The 27845-nt window shown below is 35.4% G+C and overlaps 4 protein-coding genes and 1 non-coding gene across 6 annotated transcripts; 2 read left to right on the top strand and 3 right to left on the bottom strand.

Moving 5' to 3' along the window:
- Positions 1–78: 78 nt before the first annotated feature.
- LOC142542644 (thiamine thiazole synthase 2, chloroplastic-like) lies at positions 79–1469 on the bottom strand. The gene is made up of 2 exons (XM_075649392.1): positions 514–1469; positions 79–380 (listed from the first exon to the last, which is right to left on the bottom strand). The coding sequence occupies exons 1-2, from the start codon at positions 1405–1407 to the stop codon at positions 231–233; spliced, it is 1044 nt and encodes a 347-aa protein (XP_075505507.1). The 5' UTR covers positions 1408–1469; the 3' UTR covers positions 79–230.
- A 10336-nt stretch (positions 1470–11805) lies between these two features.
- LOC142542643 (cysteine-rich receptor-like protein kinase 15) lies at positions 11806–16406 on the top strand. Of its 2 annotated transcripts, none has more exons than XM_075649391.1 (7): positions 11806–12834; positions 13120–13258; positions 13357–13468; positions 13584–13794; positions 13888–14125; positions 14416–14566; positions 15905–16406. In XM_075649391.1, the coding sequence occupies exons 1-7, from the start codon at positions 12018–12020 to the stop codon at positions 16265–16267; spliced, it is 2031 nt and encodes a 676-aa protein (XP_075505506.1). In that variant the 5' UTR covers positions 11806–12017; the 3' UTR covers positions 16268–16406. The 2 variants fall into 2 exon arrangements, with proteins under 2 accessions (XP_075505506.1, XP_075505505.1); XM_075649390.1 differs by having other exon boundaries at positions 11807–12834; positions 13120–13254; positions 13353–13468; positions 15905–16405.
- Positions 16407–20738: 4332 nt separating this feature from the next.
- On the top strand, positions 20739–23182 carry LOC142541464 (uncharacterized). The gene is made up of 3 exons (XM_075647997.1): positions 20739–21109; positions 21200–21425; positions 22555–23182. The coding sequence occupies exons 1-3, from the start codon at positions 20855–20857 to the stop codon at positions 22995–22997; spliced, it is 924 nt and encodes a 307-aa protein (XP_075504112.1). The 5' UTR covers positions 20739–20854; the 3' UTR covers positions 22998–23182.
- Positions 23183–23580: 398 nt separating this feature from the next.
- On the bottom strand, positions 23581–23653 carry TRNAF-GAA (transfer RNA phenylalanine (anticodon GAA)). The gene has a single exon. It is a non-coding gene; the product is annotated as a tRNA-Phe (tRNA).
- A 582-nt stretch (positions 23654–24235) lies between these two features.
- Positions 24236–26592, bottom strand: LOC142542642 (L-type lectin-domain containing receptor kinase VII.1-like). Its single transcript, XM_075649389.1, has 2 exons — positions 24378–26592; positions 24236–24326 (listed from the first exon to the last, which is right to left on the bottom strand). The coding sequence occupies exon 1, from the start codon at positions 26494–26496 to the stop codon at positions 24415–24417; it is 2082 nt and encodes a 693-aa protein (XP_075505504.1). The 5' UTR covers positions 26497–26592; the 3' UTR covers positions 24236–24326; positions 24378–24414.
- Positions 26593–27845: the final 1253 nt, after the last annotated feature.

Genomic DNA, 27845 nt, shown 5'->3' with positions numbered 1-27845 from the left:
TTGTTTTTCAAATTTATATCATATAAAATGGGTATTATATCATTATATGAACAATAATAATAATAATAATGATGATAATTGAAGGGAAAAGGAAAGGACAAATATCATTAATCAATGATTCTAATAAAACTCTAACCAAGAAAGCTGGCGTCATATTTTATTTGACATTCCATATTTATTTATTAATTTAAAACTGCAATAAAATTAAATTCTACGCATCAACAATCTCATCAGATTCGAGAGAGGCCAGAGGAGAATTCAGGTTGAGCAGATTTGAGTGAGCTGTCGTTTCCATCCAATGCATTTGGCAGTCCCAATGCCCTTAGTGCTAAGTGCGCTGCTTTCTGCCCCGAAATCATCATCGCCCCAAACGTCGGACCCTGCACCAAATCATCAAAATCCATTATGGTATCAGCATCAGAATTAATAATCGATCGATTTACTTTATTTCGATTTGAAGTGATCCGAAATTGATCGATTTAAAGATTCGATTTTTGGAGGAGAACTGCTTACCATTCTTGGAGATCCGTCTATTTCTGCGACTTCCATGCCGGTGACGATCATTCCAGGCACAATCTCTCTCGTCAGCCTGACGATGGCGTCTTCGGCGGCGTTCATGTCGAGGGCTTTCATTCCGGGAACGCTGTCGATCATTCCGATGCTCTTCAGCCGCTTCACTCCTGTGGCACCGAAGGGTCCGTCGTGGCCGCAGGAGCTCACCACCACTTTTGCCTCCATCACGTTCGGGTCCATGCACGACTGTGTGTCGTGGTTCATCGAAACCAGAGCCCAGTTCGTCACCACGCCGCCGACTCTGCCTCCCTTCACGATCAAATCCTCCGCCGCAACGGCGTTGAACAGCTTCACGTTGGGCTTGGCCAGCAGCTTGCTCATGATGGTCGAGGTGAAAAGGGCAGCGTGCTTGATCACCACATAGTCTTCCTGCTCGTCGTACTCGATTTCGAGTTCGTCGAGGAACTTGTGCGCGGGCTTGCGGACAACCATGGCGGAGAAGAGCTGTCCCCCGAGCCACGCGCCGCCTCCGGGGCTGACCGATTGCTCGATTATAGCGATGTTGATGTCGGGGTTCTTGCTGAGCTCGTACGCGCAGGAGAGACCGGCGGAACCCGCGCCGACGATGACCACGTCGGTGTCGGCGTAGGTTATCATATCCATCATGTACCGGCGAGTCATTTCACGGGAAACGATGGATTCTTTGATGGGCTGGAAGGTGAAGCTGTCGAGGTTGTATGGAACGGCGGACATGGTGATCGACGAGTTTTGTGCGGCGAATTTAACGGGCTGAGCGGCGCGTTGGGTGATTGGGGAGCCATAGAAGGTGGATTTTATGTCGAATAAGGATGATTTAGAGATGGAAGAGGTGATGGTTGTGGCCATGGCCGCCATTGATGTACTGAGAAAATGGTGTGCTTCGTCGAGAGAAGAGTGATTAGTGGGAAATCAGGTGGAGGAATAATTCTTATAAATAAAGAGAGGAAAAAGCTCGAAAATATCTTAACATTAAAATAAGATAGAAATTGAACGATGGAGAATTGTTGGGACTATAATATATTTGAGAGATCCATAATAATCTTATTATATATAAATATATATTGTATATAAATATCAAATATATGATTTTGCTAATAATATATGAATTTGAAATCCAACTGTAATCAACCCCCAACTCATAAAAATAATAACAATGTACATTTCTTGTACTATATAGCTAATTTTGAAATAAAAGGTAAATATTTTTTGAGTTTCAATTTATAGAGTTGACGCAATTATAAAAAACACATTTCTAAAACATAAACCAATATATATAATTAAACAAAAATATGATATTTGGCTACTACCAATGTCTTTAGACACCGACTCAAGATAGAGTAGGTTTTTTATGAAATGGTCTTACGAATTTTTATCTGTGAGACGGATCAATCCTATCGATATTCACAATAAAAGTAATACTCTTAGCATAATAAGTAATATTTTTTCATTGATAACCCAAATATGAAATCCGTCTCACAAATTATGACCCGCGAGATCGTCTAACACAATTTTTTTGCTCAAGATAAGTTGGTTCGATTCATTCAAGCTCCCTCGTATTTTTTATGCACGAACTTGAAAGTTGATATTTATGAGCTCGCTATCTAAAATTAACCTTTTATATTCTAATAATACGAAAACAAGTTAATATCTTTTTTGTACTGTATGTGGAATATCACTATCATATACAATTATTATTATTAAATTAAGATTCTCAACTTGCGTATTTTTGTTGCTTAGTGGCTGCGGTTTCCTGCATTATTTGATTCAGGCAAGTTTTCAGGAATCAATTGGTTGAATAGTTTCTCGATGCTAACTCAAATGAAAGACAACAGAGTTACATAGTCAGAAAAAGTCATGTTTTTGTTGATTTTTCAACCCTTTTTTAATGTGCTTTTTGCATGATTAATATGATCACCAAAAAAGTTGATCGTTTTTTCACGTTTTTGTCCAAAGTAAAGTTTTTTTCCTCGCGTTTCGATCCTTATTGTGCTGAAGTCACACTTTTCCACAAGTTTTAAAACACCGATTTGATTTACTTTCTCTCTTCTTCTAAAAAATTAATTAATCCCCCTTTTTTTTTTGAGATGTTTAGCGTCTTACTGCACATTTCACACCACGCGGGTGCAGACGGTATTTAGGATCCGTTTAGTTGGATTAGTTAATTGTATACAACAGGTATGGAACCGCCTCTTTTCCGAACTATTTCGAAACTGGTTACGGGAACCGGATCCAGACCGACCCAAACCTATAATCGATCCGGTTGATTATTATTGTTATTTTTTTAACGAAGTGTTGGTCCCACGTGCGGAATTTGAGATAATAAAACCCGAAAATAAAGAATAAAATGGACACCGAGATTTACGTGGAAAACTCCTAAAAATTATTAAGATAAAAACCCCGGACAAGATTGAAAAGAATTCCACTATAATATTTTGCGGTGTACAACTCACTCACTGTGTTTCCAAAGAGAACACACGCTCTCTTAATACATGAGAACAAAACACCTCACAAATATTATAGAACTAAGCACTTAAATGCTTATAAGATGAGAGAAAACTCGAAGAAGGGATGATTTCAAAATTAAGGGGGGAGCTATATTTATAGAGCATCTTGACCGTGTGAAAACGCGTATAAAAACGCATTTTCTCCTCTGTAATTCCTACGGATTGCCGACCCACGTTTTTTGTCTGTCAATTGTTGACTAATTCTGCCGACATTTCTCCCACTTGGAGATTTGATTGAGAATCAAACACATCTCCACACATCCTTTCAATCTTGTCATTCCCTGATGCTTACGTTTTTGCTAGACCACTTGAGAATCTACACCACTCAAACTTATCAGTGTCTACTGGCTTGGTCAGAAAATCAGCTATGTTATCTTTCGTATGGATCTTCTGCATATCCACGCTTCTTTCTCCTACTAATTCTCGCACAAAGTGAAATTGTACTCCAATGTGTTTCGTCCTGGAATTAAATGCTAGATTCCTTGCGATGTGCAAGGCACTCTGATTGTCACAAAACAAAGGAACATTATCTTGTTTGTGTCCGATTTCCTCCAATAACCTTTTAATCCATATTGCCTCCTTGCAAGCTTGAGTAGCCCATGTATTCTGCCTCTGTTGTAGATAACGCCACACTTGTCTGCAGTTTTGAAACTCAGCTTACTAGCCCCCCTGCAAGTGTAAACACATAACCAGTAGTAGATTTTCCTCTTATCAGGATCACCTGCATAATCTGAATCGACATAGCCCCTGAGTGTAAAATTCGATACTCCATAACATAATGCAGCATTCGAGGTACCCTTAATGTATCTAAGGATCCTTTTAACAGTGCTCCAATGCTGTCGTCCAGGACTCGCCATATACCGACTAACTGCTCCCACTGCTTGAGCAATGTCCGGTTGTGTACAGATCATAGCGATTATCAAACTTTCCACTGCTGATGCATACGGTACTCGAGACATCTCCATCCTCTCTGCTTCACTGCTAGGACACATCTCGGAGGATAACTTGAAGTTAACAGGAAGAGGGGTCGAAATTGGCTTACTATCTTGCATGTTGAAGCGTTGCAAGACTTTCTTCAAATAATTTTTCTGGGATAGCCAAATCTTTCTGTTACTTCTGTCTCGATGAACTTGCATCCCTAGAATCTTGTTTGCTGGTCCCAAGTCCTTCATATCAAATTCCCTAGCCAACTATGCCTTCAATCCTTGGACCTGATCTTTGTTGGGGCCTGCTACCAACATGTCGTCCACATACAACAGCAAAATAATATAATCATCACCGGACCTCTTGAAATATGTACAAGGGTCTGCACTTAGTCTGTTGTATCCAAGGCACATGATATAGGAATCAAATCTCTTGTACCAACACCTCGGCGCATGTTTGGGACTGTACAGAGATTTGTTCAACCTGCAAACCAAGTTCTCTTTGCCTTTTTCCGCAAAACCTTCTGGCTGGAGCATATAAATTTCTTCTTCAAGATCTCCATAAAGAAACGCCGTTTTTACATCTAGCTGTTCTAGATGTAGGTCAAACACCCGCACATAATGCCAACACTACTCTGACTGTTGTAAGCCGAACCACAGGAGAAAATATCTCATTGAAGTCAATGTCTTCTTTCTGAGCATACCCTTTTACCACCAACCTAGCACGATACCGCTCCACTTGGTTATTACCATCACGCTTGATCTTACAGTCCCATCTGTTTCCAATGGCTTTCCTTCCTCGTTGTAGTGTAACAAGATCCCAAGTTTTATTCCTGTCTAATGCCTCCAACTTTTCTTGCATTGCTATCATCCACAAGGATACATCCGAGCTTTGAGTAGCCTCGTGGAAACTCGATGGCTCACCATCCTCTGATAATAGACAATATGCAATGTTGTTTTCAGTGACCTAATCTGAAAGCCAACCTGGTGGTCTTCTGTCTCGAGTTGACTGCCTCACATTTAGAAACCTCAGACTCAACATGTTCTTGTTCTTCGTGCTCTGGTACTACTTCACGAGAAACTTGACCTTCATTCGTCTTATTTTCCACCTGAAAAATAGTAGTTTCTGAATTCAGTGTGCCCTTGTCTCAATTTACTTTATCTTCCTCGAAGATAGCATCCCTGATGATGACAAGCTTAGTGCACAGTAGGATCCCACAAGCGAAACCCCTTTACTCCATCAGCATAACCCAAGAAGATACATTTTCTGGATTTCGAATCCAACTTCGATCTTTCTTGCTCATTGTACAGAAAGTACACAGGACTTCCAAATGTATGCAAATGAGAATAATCTGTCGGTTTCCCAGTCCACATCTCCATCGGAGTTTTCATATCAATCGCAACTGAAGGAGAACGATTGATAATATAACAAGCGGTTTTGACTGCTTCCGCCCAAAATGACTTGTCTAGACCCGCAGTCTTCAACACAAGGTTCTATTCATTCGCTCCGACACTCCATTTTGTTGAGGTGTGCAAGCCGTCGTGAATTGTCTTTTGATGCCTTCATGTTGACAATATGCATCAAATTCGTCACTGGTATATTCTCCTCCATTGTCAGTCCTCAGACACTTGATCTTCTTTTCTGAATCAAGTTCAACTCGCGCTTTAAAATCTTTAAAGATCTGGAAAACATCTGATTTCTTCTTGATTGGATACACCTAACATTTCTTAGAGAAATCGTCAATGAACGAGACAAAATATCTCGCTCCTCCAAGGGATACAACCGGTGCTTGCCAAACATCCGAATGAATCAGCTCCAAGTATCCTTTTGTTCATGGCAGTAGAAGTGCCAAACTTTAATATGTGTTATTTACTGGTAACACAGTGCTCACAAAAGGGTAGTGACACTTTTGTAAGTCCCGGCAGCAGCTTCCGTTCTGAGAGAATTTTCAACCCCCGTTTTGATATATGCCTGAGCTTTCTTTGCCATAACACTGTTAATTCTTTTCCTGAACCAATTGATGCAACAGCTAGTTCTGCCTCTTTTTGTGTTTCTCCCAAAAGTACATACAGATTTGGAGCAACTTTTTCCACCTTCATAACCACAAGCGCTCCCTTCACAATTTTCATGATCCCGTTCTCGAATTCGAGTTTTGCACCCGATGTCATCCAATTCCCTCAAGGACAAAAGATTTTTCGTCAGTCCTTTCACATGTCGTACCTCATGTATGGTGCGAATGGTGCCATCAAACATTTTAATTTTGACAGTACCGACCCCAGCGATTTTCAAGACATGATCATTTCCCATGAATACAAATCCTCCCGAGACTAGTTCATAATGATCAAACCATTCTCTCCGAGACGTCATATGTCACGTCGCTCCTGAATCCATAATCCATGTGTCACAAAATTTGTGTCTGCCTTCTGCAACAGTTGCTGCTTCGCTGAATAATATTTTACCACTGCCTGAAGTACTAGCCACATTTCCTTGAGAGCTTTTATCGATACTCGTACACTCTTTCTTGAAGTGTCATTTACCGCCACATTTAAACTAGTAAATATTTTTCTTCTTACTTCTCGACTTTGATCTACCTCTTCTTGGCTCCCACCGGAGTCACGGTCCATAAATCTTCCTCTTATTCATCGTTAAAGCCTCTGCTTGCTTCGATGTAACCTATCTTCCTTATTCTTGCGCCGGCTTTCTTCTCCGAGAACCGCAGTTAAGACATCGTCGAATTTTAGAAAGCCCATAAGAATATTGTTGGTTATGTTGATGATAAGTTGATCATATGAATCTGGTAGACTTTGAAGTAGAAGCTCCGCACGTTCATTTTCCCCTATTTTATGCTCCATGGAAGTGAGTTGGGCAAATAGAGTATTTAATGTATTGATATGGTCGGTCATCGATGAGGATTCCGCCATCCGAAGAGTATAAAGCCTTCTCTTTAGGAAAATCATGTTGTGTAACGACTTGACCTCGTACATCTTTATCAGAGTATCTCAGATAACTTTTGTTGTTTTTATCTCAGAGATACTTGACAATACTTCGTCTGCTATAACCAATTTTAAATAGGCAACAACATTGTCATTCATCTCATTCCACTTTCTATCATCTGTAATCTTCATCGGTCTATCTCCAATAGCCGCTAAGCAATTCTCCTTTCTTAAAACTGCTTGTATCTTTATTTTTCACAGGCATAAAATTGATTCCGTTGAACTTTGCTATCTCGTACCTTCCCGCCATTATGTCTACAACAATTTTAGTAGACCGGACAAAATAATATCGCCTTAAATAAAAAATCTCAAAAAAAATTTTCTGATGTGGAAGATCAGTCTAGGCTGCAACCGCAGAGCATACTCAGAATTTTAAGAAATTTTAAGCCAAGGTTCTGATACCACTTGTTGGTTCCACGTGCGGAATTTGAGATAATAAAATCCGAAAATAAAGAATAAACTAGACACCGAGATTTACGTGGAAAACTCCTAAAAATTATTAGGGTAAAAACCACGGGCAAGATGAAAATAATTTCACTATAATATTTTGTGGTGTACAACTCACTCACTGTGTTTTCAAAGAGAACACACACTCTCTTAATACATGAGAACAAAATACCTCACAAATATTATAGAACTAAGCTCTTAAATGCTTATAAGATGAGAGAAAACTCGAAGAAGGGATGATTTCAGAATGAAGGGGAGAGCTCTATTTATAGAGCCTCTTGACCGTGTGAAAACGCGTTTTTAAACGCGTTTTCTCTCTGAAATTCCTACGGATTGTCAACCCACGTTTTTTGTCTGTCAATTGTTGACTAATTCTGCCGACACGAAGTAGGTCTGAGCACTGACTGCCCTATATATAGGGTTTGCTACATCAATCCAGTTTCAAAAATATCCGGTTCGAGTTGGTTCCAAGGGTAAATGGAATCGATCTTTATATGTTGTCGGCCCAATTACATAATCGAACAGTCTTTTCTTAAAGACTTAAAACTAAATGTACGATGTTTTCTTCTGCTGGAGAACTGTGCTTCGGTTGAAATTTGCTTTTCTAAGTGTCCATTTTTTAAATGCTTAGCTGACGATAATTTTAAATGGCTCAAATTATGATTCTTCTAATAGATAACTAAAACACAATCAATTTTTACATTAAATGAGTAATTTAAACACTTGAAATTCCTTATTTTATTATTTTATCACTTTGACCTTTTAAGTAAAATTTAAAAAAATACTCCTGTAATGATTACCGATTTAATTCCCACGACCAATATTGCTATAGTCCTCGTAATAAATATTTGAAAATATATATAGTGAAATTATAAATTTTCAAAATAAATATATGAAATTGAAGATTTATATTTGGTATCCTTAAAATTGTCACATTTGAACGGATACAAACCCATTTCAAAATAGACAATAACCATCTGAGAGTCGGACCCTGTTATTAGACAAGGGCCTGGCTATCAAGCCTGACCGTAGAGGTAGGAGTCTGATCTCATAGGTTTGAGCGCACGAATAATTAATATGACCGATCTACCCGACCCCGTCTCCGAGCTCACCGAGGGGGGCGGGAATTCCGAGCCCTGACGTGGTTAAGAGATTTGAAGATATTCACATTAATAGATAAGAGATTTCGATAAATGCGAGATTCAGTTAAATATAATCAAGATAAGACAAGAGTTTCAACCGTCATGATCACATAGTCCTGATGTTCGAGGTCTCCTATATATATGAGGAAAATTCTATCTCAGTAGGAGTCCTACTTCAAAAAGGTAACTAATTACCTCATTCTCTAAATATCAGAAATTGGTCACGGTTTTAACACACATTCTCATGTTCACATAACATTATTATATTTCTATCTTCCTTAAGTTTTCTTCCCGGACTAACTTAAGTATCAGAGAGGTCACGTCGGAAAATTCTCTGACGCCCCCCTAACATATTTCTCTAGTTGCATAGCCCAGAATACCGACCCGACCTATTTCGTTATGAAGATTCGATGACCTACTCTCCAGATCGAATCCGAGATAAAATTTTAATGTCATAAATATTGTTTTTTATAAATATTTACTTTTCCTCTTCTTTTTCAAACATTTGACGCGTATATTAGATAGTTGTAATGATTAAAGTAGGGTACAGTAGGACTGATTTATGGTGGGGCAAGTGGATTTGAGGTAATTCATAAGGTAAATCGATCCCATTTTAAATTTTTTTGTATTGTGTTTCATCGATATATCAAATATTTTTAGGACCGATTTATGGAAATATTTAATATGGAAAACTTCCGAATGGACAAGACATTGCTGTAAAAAGACTATCCATGAATTCTGGGCAAGGTGAACTGGAATTTAAAACAAATATGGTGCGAGCGAAATGGTATGGACTGCAAACTCCAAAAAGATTCTTTCAATTTTAAGAACTAAAAATATATTTGAACCAAAATTCTAAAAAACTTGAAGCATCTCAATTAAGCTCAAAGCTTCAAACGTAAATGAATTTAAAGAATAAATAGAGTTGTAATAATTTTTTCAATTCTCGGAGAAGAAATTCTAAGATAACTAGAGTTGTAATAATTTGGAAAAAGAATAATAAACGAGTAAGAAAAGGCCTGCTACTAATTTTTGTGTTCATAAAATCGGATCTCAGAAACAAGTGCCAATCATCGTCAATATCAATCGCTTTTTGGAATGAGTCAATACATTTCTTTTTTCCCTTCCAAAAAGCCTTTTTTTTCGAAACTTTGGTTAGAAATAATACAATTCCAACGAGCAGCGGGGAACGCGCGCCATCCAAGTCGTGGTCTTCGAGTCAACCGAGAAAAATAAGAGCGACGGATTTCATTATTTCTTAATCAAAATAGAGTAGGTCTCTTGTGAGACGATCTCACGAATATTTATCTGAGAGACAGGTCAATCCTACCGATATTCACAATAAAAATTAATACTCTTAGTATAAAAAATAATATTTTTTCATGGATGACCAAAATAAGAAATTCGTCTCAAAAAATACGACATGTGAGATCGTCTCACACAAGTTTTTGTTTTTATTAAATTCACGTAACGTAATTCAATTAAAAAAATTTATTTATGTCACATCATATGCGTATTTCTTTCTAGCTAGTAATTAATCTTCAATTCGTTACATTATTTAGTACAAATTTTATATCATAATAATGTAATTTTTGCATCAATCACAACACTCATCTCCATGCAATCTACTCAAATTTTACTCTAAAATGAATATTCTAAAAATATTATCTACTTTTATCATTTATTTTAAATATATTATTTCACCAAAAATACATTACCAAATATATTATATTTTTTAGATGATAACAAATATATTTATTTTTTCATTTTTTTCTTTAAATAATTAAATTAAAAATATATACATCTTTATCCGCTTCGTGTACAATTAGCTGTTATTCGTTGATTGTATTTTTCCACAGAACCATCAATTTTTTAACATCAAAATTCATTTAAAAATGCGCAGGTTTGAAATCGTAGATGCAATGGAATAAATAAAATCTATAAAAATTGACGTGACCTTATATTAAAGTCGTATAAATTGACATTAATTTAGTAATTTAAAAATATCATCCAAACAACACTTTAAGTGTGATAATTTTAGAAAATATAAATTGTGTCTGAGAATTAATTTTTATTTTTAATTTCCCAACTTCCCTAAAATTTTCCAATAAGCTTAAAATGACAGGAGAAATAAAAGGACTATTAATTGTTCACAAAATTTATATTTATATATTACAGGAACATAGTATCGTCGTATCGCGTTCGTTAGAACACCCACTCTCCAATGTGAGTGGGCGATTATTCGAAACTTAGGGACGGTTTGGTAAAAACCGTCGCTAAACCCGTCGCTGAACGTGGGCCCCACGCACGTGATGAATTTTTCTTATTTAATGTTATTTAATGTATTAGTTTAAATTTCAAATATCTATTAACGGCTAGTTTATTAAAAAAATAATATATTTTTATCTATAAATATTCACACACTACACAAATTATTTCAAACATCAAAACATATTATTCTTCACTCCAAAAATCTTCTCTCTTCTATTTTCATCATCTCAAAATCTTTTTTTTTTCAAAAATTTCTTAAATCCTACTTTGTTCCGAAATGGATGAAAATTACCGAGGGTTTTTTAGAAATTTCGTGAGAGATCCAAAAAATCCGAAAGAAAATACTTCTTCTCAAAATTCAGAAATTCCACCAAAATATCCATATTTTCCATAGCCACCAAATTATCCACATAATCCATATCCACCAAATTATCCTTACAATTAATATCCACCAAATTATCCATGTAATCCATATCCACCAAACTATCCATCTAATCCACATGCAACCAGTATGCCATTTATTTCTCCGACGGAAAATGAACCGGCCACTCCGTTAAATTATATCCACCAAATTATCCATAAATTATTTTACGTACTGAATATATAAAAACAAATTATTATTAATATAAAATAATAATAATTTAAATTTCTTAAAAAATTGAAATTGGATTTATTTAATGTAAAATAAGAGTAAGATAAATGAGTGGACAGCGGGACCTACAAATAATGAGTGTGAATGTTAAAATGAATGTTGAAAAATAAATGTGTTAATGTAATGTGTACGTGACATGTGAAATGAGGTGGTGAGTATTATAACAGCTATCAACGCGGGTGCGGTTAGTCGATGTCAAAGACGAGTATCGATCTTCATCCAATCAAAGACTTTTGGATTGCCTAGTCCCGTCATCCTCGTTATATTACACATCATTTTGAAATGGTCAATGGTAAGAAATTTCCTTCCTTACACGCAATCACATATTTGTCCTTCCCCAGTCCTGTCCTCTTCATTATACTTCTACTTAACAATCCAGTTCAATTCCTGTTCTGAGTCAAAAGGGGAAAATAGCTTTTCTCCCCGGTGGATCCTGTGTTTTCCCACCGCCAAAAAACCCATCGGATAGTTTTATGATTCTTGTTTTCTAATATACAGAGTTGAAGTTGGCAACTTGAATCCCCTGGCAGTTATGATGTCTAAAAGATGGCCGCTTGCCTCGATTTTCTTGATTCTCACAAACCTTTTAGCCTTCGCCATGGCGCAATCCTCGTGCTTCAACAACGGGAATTACACGAATAATAGCACGTATAAGAGTAACCTTGACACCCTTCTCTCTTCTTTATCCATAAATGTCGATTACAACGGATTCTACAACGCCTCAATGGGTAAGAACCTGGATACAGTCTATGCCTCCGTGCTTTGTAGAGGGGACGTTCAGCTCCCTAGTTGTCGTAGTTGTATCCAAGAAGCCGCCGCTGACATAGTAGGTTCGTGTCCGAATTACAAAAAGGCAGTTCGGTTTAATGAGTTCTGCACATTACGGTACTCTAATGAATCCATGTTCGGGATCATCGAGACTAGCAGAGCGTGGTACTTGTGGAATACACAGAATGCTTCGAGTCCCGGACAATTTATGGCGGATGTTAGAACGCTAGTGGACAATATTCGTGACCAGGCTGCGAAAGGTGGTTCTTTGAGGAAAGTGGCAGCAGGGAGTAGAAGTACGGTAGATTTTCAGACTCTTTTCTCGCTGGTTCAATGTACCCCGGATTTATCTTCGGAGGATTGCGGTAGTTGTTTAATTGGGGCTATTGCGGATATTCCAAGATTTTGCAACAACAAGAGAGGGTGTAGAGTTCTAAAGCCTAGCTGCATTCTTCGTTACGAAGATACAACCTTTTACAATGAAACCAGGCTTCAAGAATTACAGGCGCTTGCCGCAACGCCGCCGCCGCAACCACCCACATCAGCATCACTACCACCAGGCACGCTGTCGGCACCACCAGGTAACAGATGATATTATGTACTCTGTACCTTTACAGTGCAAGATGAACCTTCTTGAACTATATTGATGATTTCTTCGCAAGATCTTCTGTTCTCTCGTTTTCAGTTGTTGGAAAAATAGCTTTCAATCTTGATTTGTGCATTGGATTTGCTAAAATTCATTCCAGACTGTATATGATCCTATTTATAAAACTATATCTACTACTAAAACATAGCAATTATATGATTATATGAAGGGATAGTTTAATTTTTTTGAAATAAGATTCAGACTCATCACGATTTTGCAGGTAAAAAAGACAATAATAAAACTCGAACGACCATCATCATTGTTGTTTCGATTGGTGTGTGTCTGATAGTGGCTGTATTTGCTGGCATCCTGCTAATTATGAGAACAAAGAAGAAACCGAAGGAAATACTTGAATGTAAGTTTTTTTTCCCCACAGTTTTTATGGAACTTAATTAATCTTCAGGCATAGCAAACAATGTTGCTGAAACTGAAGCTTCCCTTTTTTATTTGAAGGCAGTATTGACTCGGCGGAATCTCTACAATATGATTTCTGCGAAATTAAATCCGCAACAGATGATTTCTCGGATGACAATAAGCTGGGGCAAGGTGGATTTGGTGCCGTTTACAAGGTAATCAAATGATACAGATTTTATTCAAAAATTTCCGACGTCGAATGAATATCGGTAATGACACTCATGATACAAACTAGATTGATTGGAATTTGAACATGTTTGTATTTAACAGGGAAAACTTTCAAATGGACAAGAAATCGCTGTAAAAAGACTGTCCATGGATTCAGGACAAGGTGATGTGGAGTTCAAGAATGAAGTCTTACTAGTAGCCAAGTTACAACACCGGAACCTTGTTAGATTTTTGGGTTTCTCCATTGAAGGAAAAGAGAGACTTCTCGTCTATGAGTTTGTTAAGAATGCAAGTCTTGACAAATTTTTATTCGGTAAATGAATTTCAAAGTTATCTCAAGCTAGAAAGTAATTAGTACAATGCTTGTGAACTCACTTATTCGGATATATGTACACACGCACTACAGATCCAATCAAGCGCCCAGAGTTGGACTGGGAAAGACGCTACAAGATCATAGGCGGAATTGCGAGAGGACTTCTATACTTGCATGAGGAATCTCGACTTAAAATAATTCATCGTGATCTCAAAGCCAGCAACATACTTTTAGATGGTGAGATGAACCCCAAAATTGCAGACTTTGGCTTAGCGAGGTTGTGTGCCGCAGATGAAACACAGGGCAATACCAACAGAATTGTGGGAACATAGTAAGTGTTGTTTCATTTGAATTAGAGACAAATTCAGAATCATTTGTAGGAGAATGAGACAGGTCATCCAGACCATCAATCATTAGTTTGGAGATGAAATCAGTATCTTATAGGAAACTTGGTCGAATTTTACAATGTTCTTTCTTTGGGTGAAGTAATGAACTATTTCTTCTCAATCGATACCAAAAACTTCTTTCCATTTATTTCGAATAGACTGAACAATTATGCTTTTGACGATTGAACAATATTTTCTCAGTTACAGATACTAATAACTTGCATGTTGCGCGCAGTGGGTATATGTCACCGGAATATGCAATGCACGGACAGTTCTCTATTAAATCGGACGTATTTAGCTTTGGTGTGCTGATCCTAGAAATCATGACTGGCCAGAAAAACAACTCATTTCGAAATGGAGAGACTATAGAAGATCTCTTAAGTGCGGTAAGCAAATCTACATGTTTCTGAGCCTTATTCTATTGTTATTTGAAGCCAATTACCAATTCTATAATCGGTTGTAGATTAGATGGTTGCCAGTCCTCTCTTTCTAATTTTCTTAATATTTTTGTTATTTCACGTATAATCGAGAATACTACATATTTTAGCTAGGCTTGTCAAATTGGGTCGGGCCCGTCGGGTCGGCCCGCCCCGCCATAAAAATTGAGCGGTTGGGTTGATAAAATAGCAGCCCGTTTGGAGGCGGGCCAAACGGGTTGAGCCCGTTTGGGTTGCGGGCTGGCCCACTAAATTAGGATAGAATTTTATAATTTTAAGTTTTATATAAAAATTTCTATTTCTTCCTTATTTTTTCTCATGTGGCTAAGCCCGTCAAATTAGGGTAGAATTTTATATTTTTAAATTTTATATAAAAATTCATATTTCTTCCTTATTTTTTCTCATGTGCCTAACTTAAATCACTCTGGTAAAATCTCTATGCTTCTATTTTTTTTTGAAGATGTTATACTCTCCAGTCTCCTCACTTTTTTTAATGTTTAACTCGAACTAATTCAGAATTATCGAAATAATATAGTAAATAAAGTAATTATGTGTATTGTTGAACACATAATATTTTTTGAAATTTACAACCATCTGTTTCCTCGACTTTCTGTTATCTTCCAATGTTTCTCACTTTTTAAGAAAATGTGGATGGTAAGAGCTAGGTGCCTCGTGCGGACAAACCCTTAAGATCGTTAATTTTTGTTTTCTTGTGATGACAAATCCTTAAGAAACTGGAGAGAGTGTATACTAAAAAAGATTTGGAATTCACATTTAAAGATTTCATTGTATTTACGGTTGGTGATATTACATGAGTTAATTTTTAGTACATGTGTACGATGAAATCTTGTGTGAATTAGAATAAGCACTTTATTTTTTTATGGATTATGTTGGTTGTTGTATGCTTTCAATGTCTTATTTCAATGTTTTTAAGTTTTTTATGAAATTATTTGACTGAAATATATTTTTTTTTATGTTTATTTTAATATTGTTTAATATATTTTTTTAAAAAAATAATAAGCGGGTTGGCCCGCCTAACCCGCGGCCCAAGGTGGGTTGGGCTGGGTTGGCCATTTAGAGGCCCGCCACTGGCCCGCCCCGCCTAATGGCGCGTTGCGACGGGTTGCGGGCTGGCCCGCCCCTCAGCCCGTTTTGACATGCCTGTTTAGCCCCTCAATTTTTATCACTCTAGATTCACCATGCACCTTAAATCAACTATACGGACTTGCCATACTAGTTGTTCATGAGCTGTTAAATGCTAGTTTATTTAAAAGAAATATGTCACAGGCATGGAAGTATTGGCACCGAGGAACGTTTGAGGATATGATCGATCCCGTGCTGAGGGCTAGTTCGGGTTCCTTGCGTGATATATCACGATGCATTCATATTGGACTTTTATGTGTGCAAGATAATTTAGCAGATAGACCAACAATGGCTTCTGTTGTTCTAACGCTTAGCAGTTTTACCATATCTTTGCCGGTTCCTTTAGAGCCAACATTTTTCACAAATAGCCGTATTTCGAAGAATGCATTATTTCAAGCATATGATTCAAGAGAGTCCGGGTCGACCACATCATCATCTCAAAATAAGTCACCTCATTCTACTGAATCAAAGAACGTCATGTCAATTACTGAGTTTTATCCGAGATGATATATGAAAATTATGCATGGTTAAGGTTCGTGAATAAAGTCTCTGTTTTTGTAATTTAATTTGTGGAGTGAAAGGAGATGTTTTTACTTTTTATGCAATGTAACTGTTTGTTTTATTATAAAAATTCATGTGAGACAGGTTCACGGGTCAATTTTGTGAAACAAATATTCAAAAGTATAGTTTTTTTATTGTAAATATAGGTAGAGTTATTTCGTCTCACAAATAAAGATCCGTGAGACCGTCTCATAAGAGACCTATTGTTTATATATATATATATATATATATATATATATATATATATATATATAAAAGTTTTCACAGATAAAGATCGTGAGAACGTCTCACAAGATACCTACTTTTCAAACTTTCCCTCGAATCAATTTTGTTGGGTAAATGCTGTTCTTGGATGTTTATGTGAAGATGAAGATGGGGTAGTCGGCACGTCAATGAAAGATTATTTGTCACCGATACTGTTAATGCTAAACTAAATGTAACGGAAGGTTAATTCATCAAGGCCAGCTTGGATCGATAAATATGAAATTAAATTCATAATTTTGAATTTTGAAAAATGAACGAGATACGAATAATTATATGTAAGTAATAGATTTAATATTATTTTTTCAAGTGTTTTTAATCATATATTCTTTTTTAAGTTGACGAGTAGATTTTTGTAAAATTCAATCGGTGTCACAAATTCGAAAACTCAGGGCCTCACAGAATTTGAAGTGATTTTGTGACACCAATTGATATTTACGAAAATACATATATCAATAAATTCAAAGATTCACTCATAATTGTATATTTAAGGTAAGTGTATCGTTATGAACCAAATATTCACAACGATTTTACGTTTAGAATCATCTGACCTATTTCATAGTCGAGTCGAGTCGAGTTGAAACTGGATCAAAATTCATTTTGGTGCAATTCCAAATTGGCATTCGTTGATGTGGATAAGGCACGATCACGTGTTTGATATCGATCTTATCTCCGCATGTTGACGACTGTTTATCCAAGAGCACAACAAAAACTGGCCATGCCCTAAACTATTCATTGTTCAAGAAAAATATTTGTTTGTGTAAGCAAAAACCATTGTTTCTTGTTCTCTTGTATACATACAGTTTGTATAAATGTAAGAATTCAAAAAATTTGCCTAAATTTTGGTTTGTTAATTCCAATTCAAATTAAATATCAAAACAGTATGATGATGAAGATTTCATAATTGGGTTTAAGTTACTAATACATGTAAAAAGTATTCATTCTCAACTTAATTAAATGGAAAGATTCATATAATGTACATGTCTATCAAAAAATTAAATAATTTATTTCTAAAATATGTTTAAAGATCTAGTTTCGGATTTTAGCCAAATGAAAGAATCTTCTCATCAATCCAGAGATAATTTGGATTCAATTAGTAATGACGATTCGGAATATCACATAATGATCAATAAAAAAAATCAACAACTAATAGAGATATCGATTCCTTAGAATCCTTTCTTTCTTCAAACGGAAGGAACAAATATAGAATTAGATTGATTCCCGAAATATTTTTCTGGATATTCCTCAATATCCCAGCTATTCATAAAACGTGAGAAGCAGATGATCATTCATAAGAAAACATTATTTTAATAATGAAAACACATCATGAGATTATATATTATAATGAAAGACACTGGAAAAAGAAAGAACGACAAATCAAATAATTATTCAATATTATAAACAGAGGAGAACAAGACACTAAAATACCCCAGGTTGAGAGTTCACATATACACGTTTACTTGGGCATATCATATATAGATTTTAAAAAAAAGAGAGAGAAATTATAAGTGAGCATCTGGAAAGTAACTAAGTTGATTGAGTATATGAAACTTGAGATCGAAAGTCTCAAGTTCGAATATCACAAAAGTCTTCTCCGCTTGATTCGATCTGCATCTTCTACGTGTTTATTTGTGTGTTTGGTCATCAGAGTATCACACATAACAAGAGTTCACCAAATGCACACTTCAAAGACAATAGCTTCCCGACCCGTTCTTCTTCATGAAAAATAATAATAAATACAACACAAAAACTCATGTAAAAAGGTCTCACGGTCCAATTTTACAAGACATATTTCATTTGGTTCTATCATAAAAAATATTAATTTTTATTATAAATATAGACAGAGTTCTCCAGTGTCAAGAGTAAAGATCCATGAGACTATCTCATAATAGACTTATTCTAAACACGACAGATTATTGAAAGTGATAATATGATCTAACGTTAAGATTCCAAAACCAAAAGAGTCTGTTTATTTCTCCATCACTTGTTTCACATTTAGAGCCATTAATTTAAAACACAATTTCAATTCACCGACATATTTGTTTTCCATCAATTTCTAAAAATAGGAACACCAGATTCACCATATGTGTTGCTTTATGTCTCGCAATTAAATATATTACATATCGAATGTAATGTATACTATCGTGTTAGAGAACAATATTTTTGTAAATATATACATCTCACAAAAAAATTTCAAAAGTCGATTGCCCCATTCATTCTTATCTAATTTGTGAATGTGTACTATACAGACAATGCCCACAAATTAATGAGTATGTCTCTTGTAAGACGGTCTCACGAATCTTTATCCGTGAATCGGGTCAATCCTACCGATATTCACAATAAAAAGTAACACTCTTAGCATAAAAAGTAATACTTTTTCATGGATGACCCAAATAAGATATCTGTCTCACAAAATACGACCCGTGAGACCGTCTCACACAAGTTTTTGTCCAAATTAATTATATGGATTATAATAAAATTATATTATTTATAATTTTTTTGTCTATAAAATGATGAGAATATAGATGTCAATTATCAATAACGCATAGGAAAACCTTTTTTTGTGTGGTAATTCTGCCTAACGTATATAAATGGATAAAAATAAATCCAACCGAATATTTGGTTTCCCGACATCTTGTCATTTATTCCTAGCTCCAACTTTGATTGACTCAAATCAAATAATGGAGTTATCGAGCGAAAAGACTCAAATGTCCATTGTCCTTTTCCACACAGCTGAAGATTAAGTGGCAAAACATTGGAAACCAAAGAAAACCACTGGCTCGTCGCCGCGTAAGTACTGACAATGAACGGGGCCTTCCAAATTGGATAAAACTCGATAATTGACGTGTCTTGTCTGATCATTTAAGGAAAATTAGATTTGGGTCATTGGACTGTTTTTTTATTTTAGTTTTGTAATTTGATTTTTATCTAATAATTTGTATACTATATATATATATATATATATATATATAAATTTATTTAAGTAAAATGTGTGAACTCATTCATATAAAATCGGAACAACCCGCCTCCCCATGAAAAATAGGACGGTCTGGAACGGTTCTTTCGACAACTTTAGCCGCAACTAGTATAACAAATTCTCGTAATGAAATTATGAAATGTGATATAATTTAAGGGTGAATTGATAGCTATAAGAAACGATAAAAAGATATTTTTAAGGGTGAATTGACATACCATAACATGTGAATTATGTGCACATAATGAGGTAGAAAAAATACACAGATGTTGTCTCAAATAATTGGGATTTTGATTTTTTATATCAATATTTTCGGATAAGTTTGTCGAATAGTATTTGTTGAGTATAATTTATCAATCAGCATGATTTATAAACAAATTTTTTCAAATTCAAAAATTTACCTAATTTATATAGAAATATAACAACGGATTTCCCCGTCATTAAAAAAATACGGATGCAAAAGATAAAAATTAGGCTGGAATATAAAAATAAAATATGAATATTCGAGTATATCCACAAGTTTCAGAGTCGAGAGGGGTCGAGGTGGATCGTGGCTGTCTGGTCCCACGAGTTAGACCAATCTATTAATGACGCCAATAAGACCTACTCACGTGGAATGATCCACGACCCGATACATATTGTGCTTCAAAATATGTTTTTTCAAAAAATTATTTGTAACATATAAAATCAATTTTATTGTCCGAAGAGAAGCAATCGATCGTATAAAATTACATGGAATATCCTCAATCTCAAAATATATAAAATGGAAATTTATCTACGTTAATTAATAAATAAATTAGATATTATTATTCGTCAATGCTTAATTTATTATATATACACATATATATATATATATATATATATATATATATGATAAACAATTAAATATATGTATTTTAAAATCAAAACTAATGTACGTTATATTTGTTTCCATGAAACATTTATTATATTTTTAAAAATAAACAATGCATTATTTTTAACCAAAAAAAACTACATGTAAATAAAGAGTAGGTCTTTTATGATATGATCTCACGAATCTTTATCTGTGAGATTGGTCAACCTTACCGATATTCACAATAAAAAGTAATACCATTAGCATAAAAATTAATATTTTTTCAAAATACGACATGTGAAACACTCTAACACAGGTTTTTGCTGTGAAAATAAAACTCGGAATATGCGGAGCCTGCATCCGTTCTGGTATTTAATGCCAACAAGTTGGGGAATGTATGTTATAGAGAGAATTGAAAGAGAAAACTTAGTCTTCGATTGCAACAAAATAATACGCGGCCGGAGGTATGTCTAGAATTCGCATAAACCACCGGATGCTTACTTACGAAATCGGGGAGATTGAGTTATCCGGTGACCCTGGAATTAATTTATCCGACACGGTTTTTGAGTTCTTAAGCGAAGAATCTGAGAGTCTGTCATCTATCTGCACCAGCTTCAATGAAGAAGAAGAAGAAGAAATAGAAAACGAAAATGAAAATATAAATGGAAATGCTAAAGTCGATGACGATAAATCATGGGAGACACAACTTCAGCTTCTACAAGTGATTTACTACCTCATTTATTCGTGCTCGCCAATCTTTTATGGATTTTTATAACCTAAAATTTTGAGTACGTGTTTACTGTTTTTGTAGGCTACGATATCCAGAACAAGTTGTTTAGAGTCAAGAATCAGGAAAAACGTGAAGGAAGAGTTGAAAGAAGCGCAGCAGGCAGGAAACTTCTGCGCCTGCAGGAAGCCGGGACATAAGGGTTGCCGGAAATGTCTCATGGAAGTTGTTTGCCGGCGCCTGCAAAGTTCTGGTTTTAACAGCGCAATTTGCAGGTCCAAGTGGAGAAGTTCACCAGATATCCCCTCAGGTATATATACATACAATACCCAGTGTTTCTAGCTTGCTTTACATATTTGGAAAGTTTTAACAAAAATTACGAGTCATAAATTTTTTCAAAAAGTTTGTTTTGATTGCGGTGTGTTATTTCAATTAGACATGATTTGCCAAAATATCATAATTTTTGTTCTCTGGCTAACAACTGAGACAATCATCATGATGCGCATATGTGAGACGTTCTTTTTATATATGTATTAAGAAATTTATTTTGTAAATAATTGTTTTTAAAATGATCAAGAAACATAAATGGTTGTTAGCATAATGATTAGTGAGAAATTGAACCGATTATGAAGAGCTGGTGATAAAAGGAGAAATGGTAGGGAAATGGAAAGTACTTGAACCGACTAAGGATGATAATATAATAATTTTAAATGAGTAGTTCCGATCAAGCTAAGTGAAACGGTTTAATGAGCATGTATTCACGGGTCAATCCGATCTATATTTACAATGAAAATAATATTTTTTACATAAAAAATAAATTTTTTCATATGTCGGGTCGTGTCGAAGATCTGTGTTACAAAATTGACTATTGAAACCGTTTCATATGAGCGTTTGTGAAATAAAAAATATATAAATGACATATAGCTTACAGATGCTTCATATATACTAGTGTACCGACGCACGCGTTGCGTACTTGTATAATATTTTTTATAATTTATTTTATTTATATTTAAATGATGATCAAAATATAATTATAAGAAAGAGTGAAGGACTGCATTGTAATTTTGATATATAAATTAAAAAAATAAATTGAAAAATAAAAGAATAAAAAATGATTTCATTAAGAATTGAACCTATATCCTGAACCCCAAAAAACACTAACTTTATCCGTTGAACTACATATAACTTACATTAAAATTTTAACATTTTATTAATATATATAGTTATTAAAACAGACCATAACACCAAAGTTAGTTACTCTAAGTGTCTCAAACTTAATAAAATAATATATATATATATATATATATATATATATATAACTTAGGATTAAATAATCATTTTTCTCAAATTTAAGTTAATTTTTTAGTATATTTGAAAAAAAAAATCCTCATTTATATAAAAATCAGACAATTGTCATGAAAAAGTTAATGTTTATGCAGGCGAACACACATTCGTGGATGTAATAGACACTTCAAACCCCAAGAAAGGGGAAGTGAGGGTGATAATTGAGTTGAACTTTCGGGCCGAGTTCGAGATGGCCCGAGCAAACCCGGAATATGACAAGCTGGTCGAAGCCCTCCCCGAAATCTTCGTGGGAATAATCGAGAGGCTTCTGGCATTGTTAAAGATCTTGTGCACCGCTGCCAAGAGATGCATGAAGGCGAAAAAACAGCACATGGGACCATGGCGAAAGCATCGTTATATGAAGGCTAAATGGCTTAAAACTTGTGAGCGGTTTGCCGATGCACAGACTCTCATGTGGCCGGAATATGGATGTACCGGCAGGGTGGCGCGGCCGAGGGTATCGTTGCTAACGGTGGATCTTAAGGAAAGTTTTACGGATTTGTATAGAAATGCTGCTGTTGAAGTTGAAGCTGTGTGAATGAATATCTATGATTTTGGACCTGAGATATTCGATTGTGGTACACGAATAAACTATATTTTAAAAATCTTTTGTTATGATTTCTTCCATAAAAGTGTATATATTCCTGTTAATGTATGTGTTTATGAAAATGGAGTGTAAATTCAACTCTCTCATGTATATAAATACTTGATAGATAGATTAAATCGAGGTTCAAATCGTTGAAACATTATATTTCAACGTAAAATTTGTGTTATACCGAAATATAACTTTGTGGATCAAAGTTTTTAATTTTCAATTACTTACATATGTTCAAAATTAAAGAAAATATCAAATATCATTGTGCTAGTTACTTTGTTGATTCAAATATGTACTAAAAACACCTTAGTAATTGGTATTTATTGATGCTTATAGACATTTAACAGAGCGAATCGAAAAAGACGAATTTAATTTTGTTTAATAAAGGAGCTATGTTTATTTGGGTGGGCTGTACAGATCAGTTTTCGGTTTCTCCAAAAGCCCATTAAAAGAGAAAAAGTAAAGTAAATATTTGGGCTTTACTCCAAAAGCCCAGAATCGGAAAGAAAAAAAAAGAAAAGAAACTTGCGGTGAACGTGGATCGAACACGTGACCTTCAGATCTTCAGTCTGACGCTCTCCCAACTGAGCTATCCCCGCTACATGAAATCAATTGAATTGATTATATATATATAATAATAAATCATTTAAGCATCTAACTATTTAAGAACCCACAGTCATGTTACCAAATTCGTTCGTGAAACTGAGCTGATATTCCGCTTGCTATTTCACAAATTGGAGTACCAGGGTTACATATTAAAAGGAATTCCATTAATGATTAAATTCGCCTTTTAATTTTCTTAGAAAAATTACCATTTTTTAGAAAAAATAAGAGAACAAATTTTGTCAAGTGGATCATTTTATGATTCATGCAAAAACAATTATTTTCATGTCTATAATTTTGTGTCTAAAAATAATAATATTTTTCCCAACTTCATGCTCATCCAGTCATCCCTGGAAACGCAACCTTTGGTCAAAATTCTTCGGCCCGGTTATAATCGTAACGACCCTCTCGGGCCCGATTATCGATCATACTAGTAAAACATTGTCTCGCCAACTAGTCAATCAAACTCATCCTTAAATTATGCACAATCATTCAACTCAATTCCAAACATATATTAAAATCGAAAAACAACTTAATTTTTAAGATTAACGCTGATCCGACAAATTTCCCACTCATAATTTTGTTTATTATTTTTACATCAAATGATTAAACACAATCAATCAATCATTCTTGTGTACCTTGTAAACAAAGTTCACGATCTCGACTGTCCTAAATCTTTCATAAACAGAAAAAGTCATGCAAGGAAAATATATATTTAACCATAGAAAGTAATACCGACAAGAAAATAACGAGAGTTTCACCTCCCTTGTTCGTATGTATTGGACCAAGAACTTGACAATGACGAAGACATTGCCTGCCCAAACTCTTCAAATGTTGGGTGTGAATTGGAATCGTCGCCAAAGGTTTGTGGGAAAATGCACCAATCTTTAGTTTCCATCATCTTAAGTAGAGGAATGTCCGAATCATCGTCTCCGGACTCGTCAAACTCGTTCTTCCCTTCGAGGATTTTCACTACCTGTCTCATTTTTGGTCTCGAATTTGAGTCTGGATGTGCGCACAACAAGCCTAGATGAAGCATTTGTTCCACTTCCATCTGGTCGAGCCCATCTCTTTTCCTTAGTCGTGCATCGACCCCGTTGAGCACTGCCCCCTTGCTCATCAAGTCCCACATCCACTCTATCAGAGGTGGCTGGCCTTCTTCAATTGGCCTTCTACCACAAATGGTTTCCAAGATCAGTACTCCATAACCGAAAACATCGGTTTGTGTGGATACTCGGCCACTCTTCACCACCTCTGGCGCTATGTACCCAGCTGTGCCAACCACGCGTGTAGTGCCAGCCATCTTGTTGTGATCGTGCATTCTTGCTAATCCAAAATCACCTAGTCTAGCATTCATTTCTTTATCGAGTAACACATTGCTCGCCTTTAAATCTCGATGCAACACTTTGGCCTCCCATCCGTCGTGTAAATACAAGACTCCAGAAGCCACTTGCTTTAGAATCCTTATTCTTTCTTCACAACTCAACATCTTGCTTTCCTCACAATCGAACAACTTTTTATCTAGACTTCCATTTTCCATGTAATCATACACCAAAATCAGGCTGCCCTTTTCTTTCTTGCACCAACCTCTCAATCCAACCAAATTTCTGTGTTTCAATCTCCCGAGACTTGATATTTCAGCCAGGAATGCCCTAATCCCTTGGTTGTTTTCAAGCGAAAAACGCTTCACCGCAACCTCGGCTCCTCCAGGCAACACCCCCTTATAAACTTTCCCATTTCCTCCAATCCCAATAACATTTGCATCAGAAAATCTGTTTGTGGCTGCATCAATCACTTGATAAGCAATTCTATGTGGCCAATACTCGAATTCCCAATCTTCCATTTCCTCCATCTCCTTTCTTATCCTCCTCTTCCTTCTCACCAACAAGAAACCGACTAATGAACAAGCGAAGACTAAAAACAATAGCCCCAAAGTTATTCCGGCAATGAAGCCTTTTCTTTTGTGTAATGGAGTCTTTGGGGGCTCAAAAGACGGTAAATCTTTAGTGATCAACCCCTCACTGAACGAAAAGTTATCGTTGCTAAAACTCCAAGCCAAGATCTTGTGACTTTCTACCAGAGCCCCTGTGGATGATGTGAATCCAACAAACATTTGATCCTCAAAAATTTCAGAAAGATTTATAGGAACACTCAACAAAGGTTTCTTAGGTCTTTTCACCCCCACAGGCGCCATAGTAGCATTAACAATACCATCAACATAATCAATCCAAACCTGATAATTTTTCCAATTATTAAGCTTCAATTTCTTGAATGAGTTTGAATCAGAACTACCACCTCCGTCATCCTCCAACTGATCAGGCCAATACCCCGCCTCGTAAGCGCTTACAGACGTGAGAGAATTAACATCAATCCCGACATGATTATCATTAATATCGTGAAACTCTTGATTCTTAAACACATCAAACTCAACTCCAAAGACATGATTACTCGGAAGCCCGTTGTTACTGAAATTAAACAATCCCAGATTTTGAGAAGAGCTCGTACCTTGAATCCCAGTGTGAGGTACGAACAAGAAAACTATGCCGTGTCCCGGGAGCACGCCCACGTAAGGCGCCATAACGAAAATGAAAGACGTAGAAAAGGGAAGCACAACTGATGTATTCTCCTGCTTCGTGACTACTTTTGTCGGGTATAGAGCACGACCAATCGAGAAAGTAGTGTCATTTGTAAGCGTGAGAACGCGTGATTGGATTGTGGCGTTCCCGTAAAGGGAAACGTCGGAGGAACCGAAGCCATTGAAGAGAAAATCAATGGCGGAAGTGTGGCCGATGATGATCAGAAATATCATTACTATACGTTGGTTGTATGGTATCTTCATTGTAGTACTAGTGAAGATGGAGCAGAGGGGTTGACATGGAGAAGAGGTAGGCGGACCTCCATGATAATAAGAGAAAATAACATTTGTTCATTTTTAAGTAGGCAATTTTTTTTAAAAAAAAAAAATTTGCTCCATTCTATACCAATAACACTAAATAATTCTTTGACTAAAATCGTGTTTCTTTCATTAAATAATTATTTGACATATATATATATGGATTATATTTCCACCTTATTTATTGTATAATATATATGAGAAGTATATATATTCTAGGGAGCTTAGAATTTATTTTTTTTTCTTTTGCTCTAATTGGTATAAATTTTTCATGTATCTCTATTCATTATGTGAAGAAAAATATAATCCCCAAACAAAAAATATATATACATGAAATTTTTATAATAATTGTACCCCATTCCTACATTTGTTATTTATCACAAAGTTTTGTAAAGAGCCAATTTTTGCAAGAATCCAACACATTTCTCACATATATCTTGCCTCTAATAATAACAAGGGTTTAGACTAATAGCATCAATGTTATATAATTTGTATTATCGAAGTTGATGGAGTAGGTGATCATTTGATCAATAGTCAGAAGTTTGTTTCATTTTCCTAATATCTTATCGGACGAGTTTTTCGCACGTAGTTCTATCAAAATGATTATTAAAATAACGTGATTTGACAAATTATTATATTAATCCAAAGTTTATCTAATATACATGTAATGATAACAACGTCTTGAAAAAATAAATAAATAATCTGTCCTTAGTCCTTGCTTCTATTATCCACCTATCAAATCAATTAGGGCGTGAGACCTAGCAATGATATAAAATATACAATATAAATGATGAGTTGAAAAATATATGTTCATGGTTCTGAATATACATGTCACGAATAATGGTCAACTTTCACTAAATCAGTTTTAAATTATAGTAGGTCTCTCGTGAGACGATCTCACGAATCTTTATCCGTGAGATGGATTAACTCTACTGATATTCACAATAAAAAATAATACTCTTAGCATAAAAAATAATATTTTTTCATGGATGACCCAAATAAGATATCTGTATCACAAAATACGATCCGTGAGAGCGTCTCACACAAAATTTTGCTTTTAAACTATTAGTATTGTTATATATGTTTGCTTTATTCCACAAGAAACTTTTTGTTCAACGGATACATCTTCTAACAAGCCGCCAGCCGGCCGGCTAAGGAGTTAATTCATTAGTTATATCAAATAATAAATGGTAATTGATATTTTAAATATTATGCGTTATCACTTGAAATCGATTTTTCAGTAATTCCTCAAACCAAATCGCTAATTTTCTATTAATATTTCATTTCTAATATTT

This window comes from Primulina tabacum, chromosome 4 (genome assembly GCF_025594145.1).
Source record: "Primulina tabacum isolate GXHZ01 chromosome 4, ASM2559414v2, whole genome shotgun sequence".
NCBI lineage: Eukaryota > Viridiplantae > Streptophyta > Magnoliopsida > Lamiales > Gesneriaceae > Primulina > Primulina tabacum.
The sequence above is the reverse complement of the archived record's forward strand: the minus strand, read 5'-3'. Positions and strand labels throughout refer to the sequence as shown.

What these genes read in the sequence shown, in the direction of transcription:
- LOC142541464 (XM_075647997.1), top strand. Translation starts at nt 20,855, where the DNA reads ATGTCTAGAATTCGCATAAACCACCGGATGCTTACTTACGAAATCGGG. An exon ending in CACAACTTCAGCTTCTACAA is followed by an intron (nt 21,110 to 21,199) that starts GTGATTTACTAC and finishes CTGTTTTTGTAG; the next exon opens with GCTACGATATCCAGAACAAG. An exon ending in TTCACCAGATATCCCCTCAG is followed by an intron (nt 21,426 to 22,554) that starts GTATATATACAT and finishes ATGTTTATGCAG; the next exon opens with GCGAACACACATTCGTGGAT.
- LOC142542643 (XM_075649391.1), top strand. Translation starts at nt 12,018, where the DNA reads ATGATGTCTAAAAGATGGCCGCTTGCCTCGATTTTCTTGATTCTCACA. An exon ending in AAGGAAATACTTGAATGTAA is followed by an intron (nt 13,259 to 13,356) that starts GTTTTTTTTCCC and finishes ATTTGAAGGCAG; the next exon opens with TATTGACTCGGCGGAATCTC. An exon ending in GATTTGGTGCCGTTTACAAG is followed by an intron (nt 13,469 to 13,583) that starts GTAATCAAATGA and finishes TGTATTTAACAG; the next exon opens with GGAAAACTTTCAAATGGACA.
- LOC142542644 (XM_075649392.1), bottom strand. Translation starts at nt 1,407, where the DNA reads ATGGCGGCCATGGCCACAACCATCACCTCTTCCATCTCTAAATCATCC. An exon ending in TAGACGGATCTCCAAGAATG is followed by an intron (nt 381 to 513) that starts GTAAGCAGTTCT and finishes GATTTGGTGCAG; the next exon opens with GGTCCGACGTTTGGGGCGAT.
- LOC142542642 (XM_075649389.1), bottom strand. Translation starts at nt 26,496, where the DNA reads ATGAAGATACCATACAACCAACGTATAGTAATGATATTTCTGATCATC.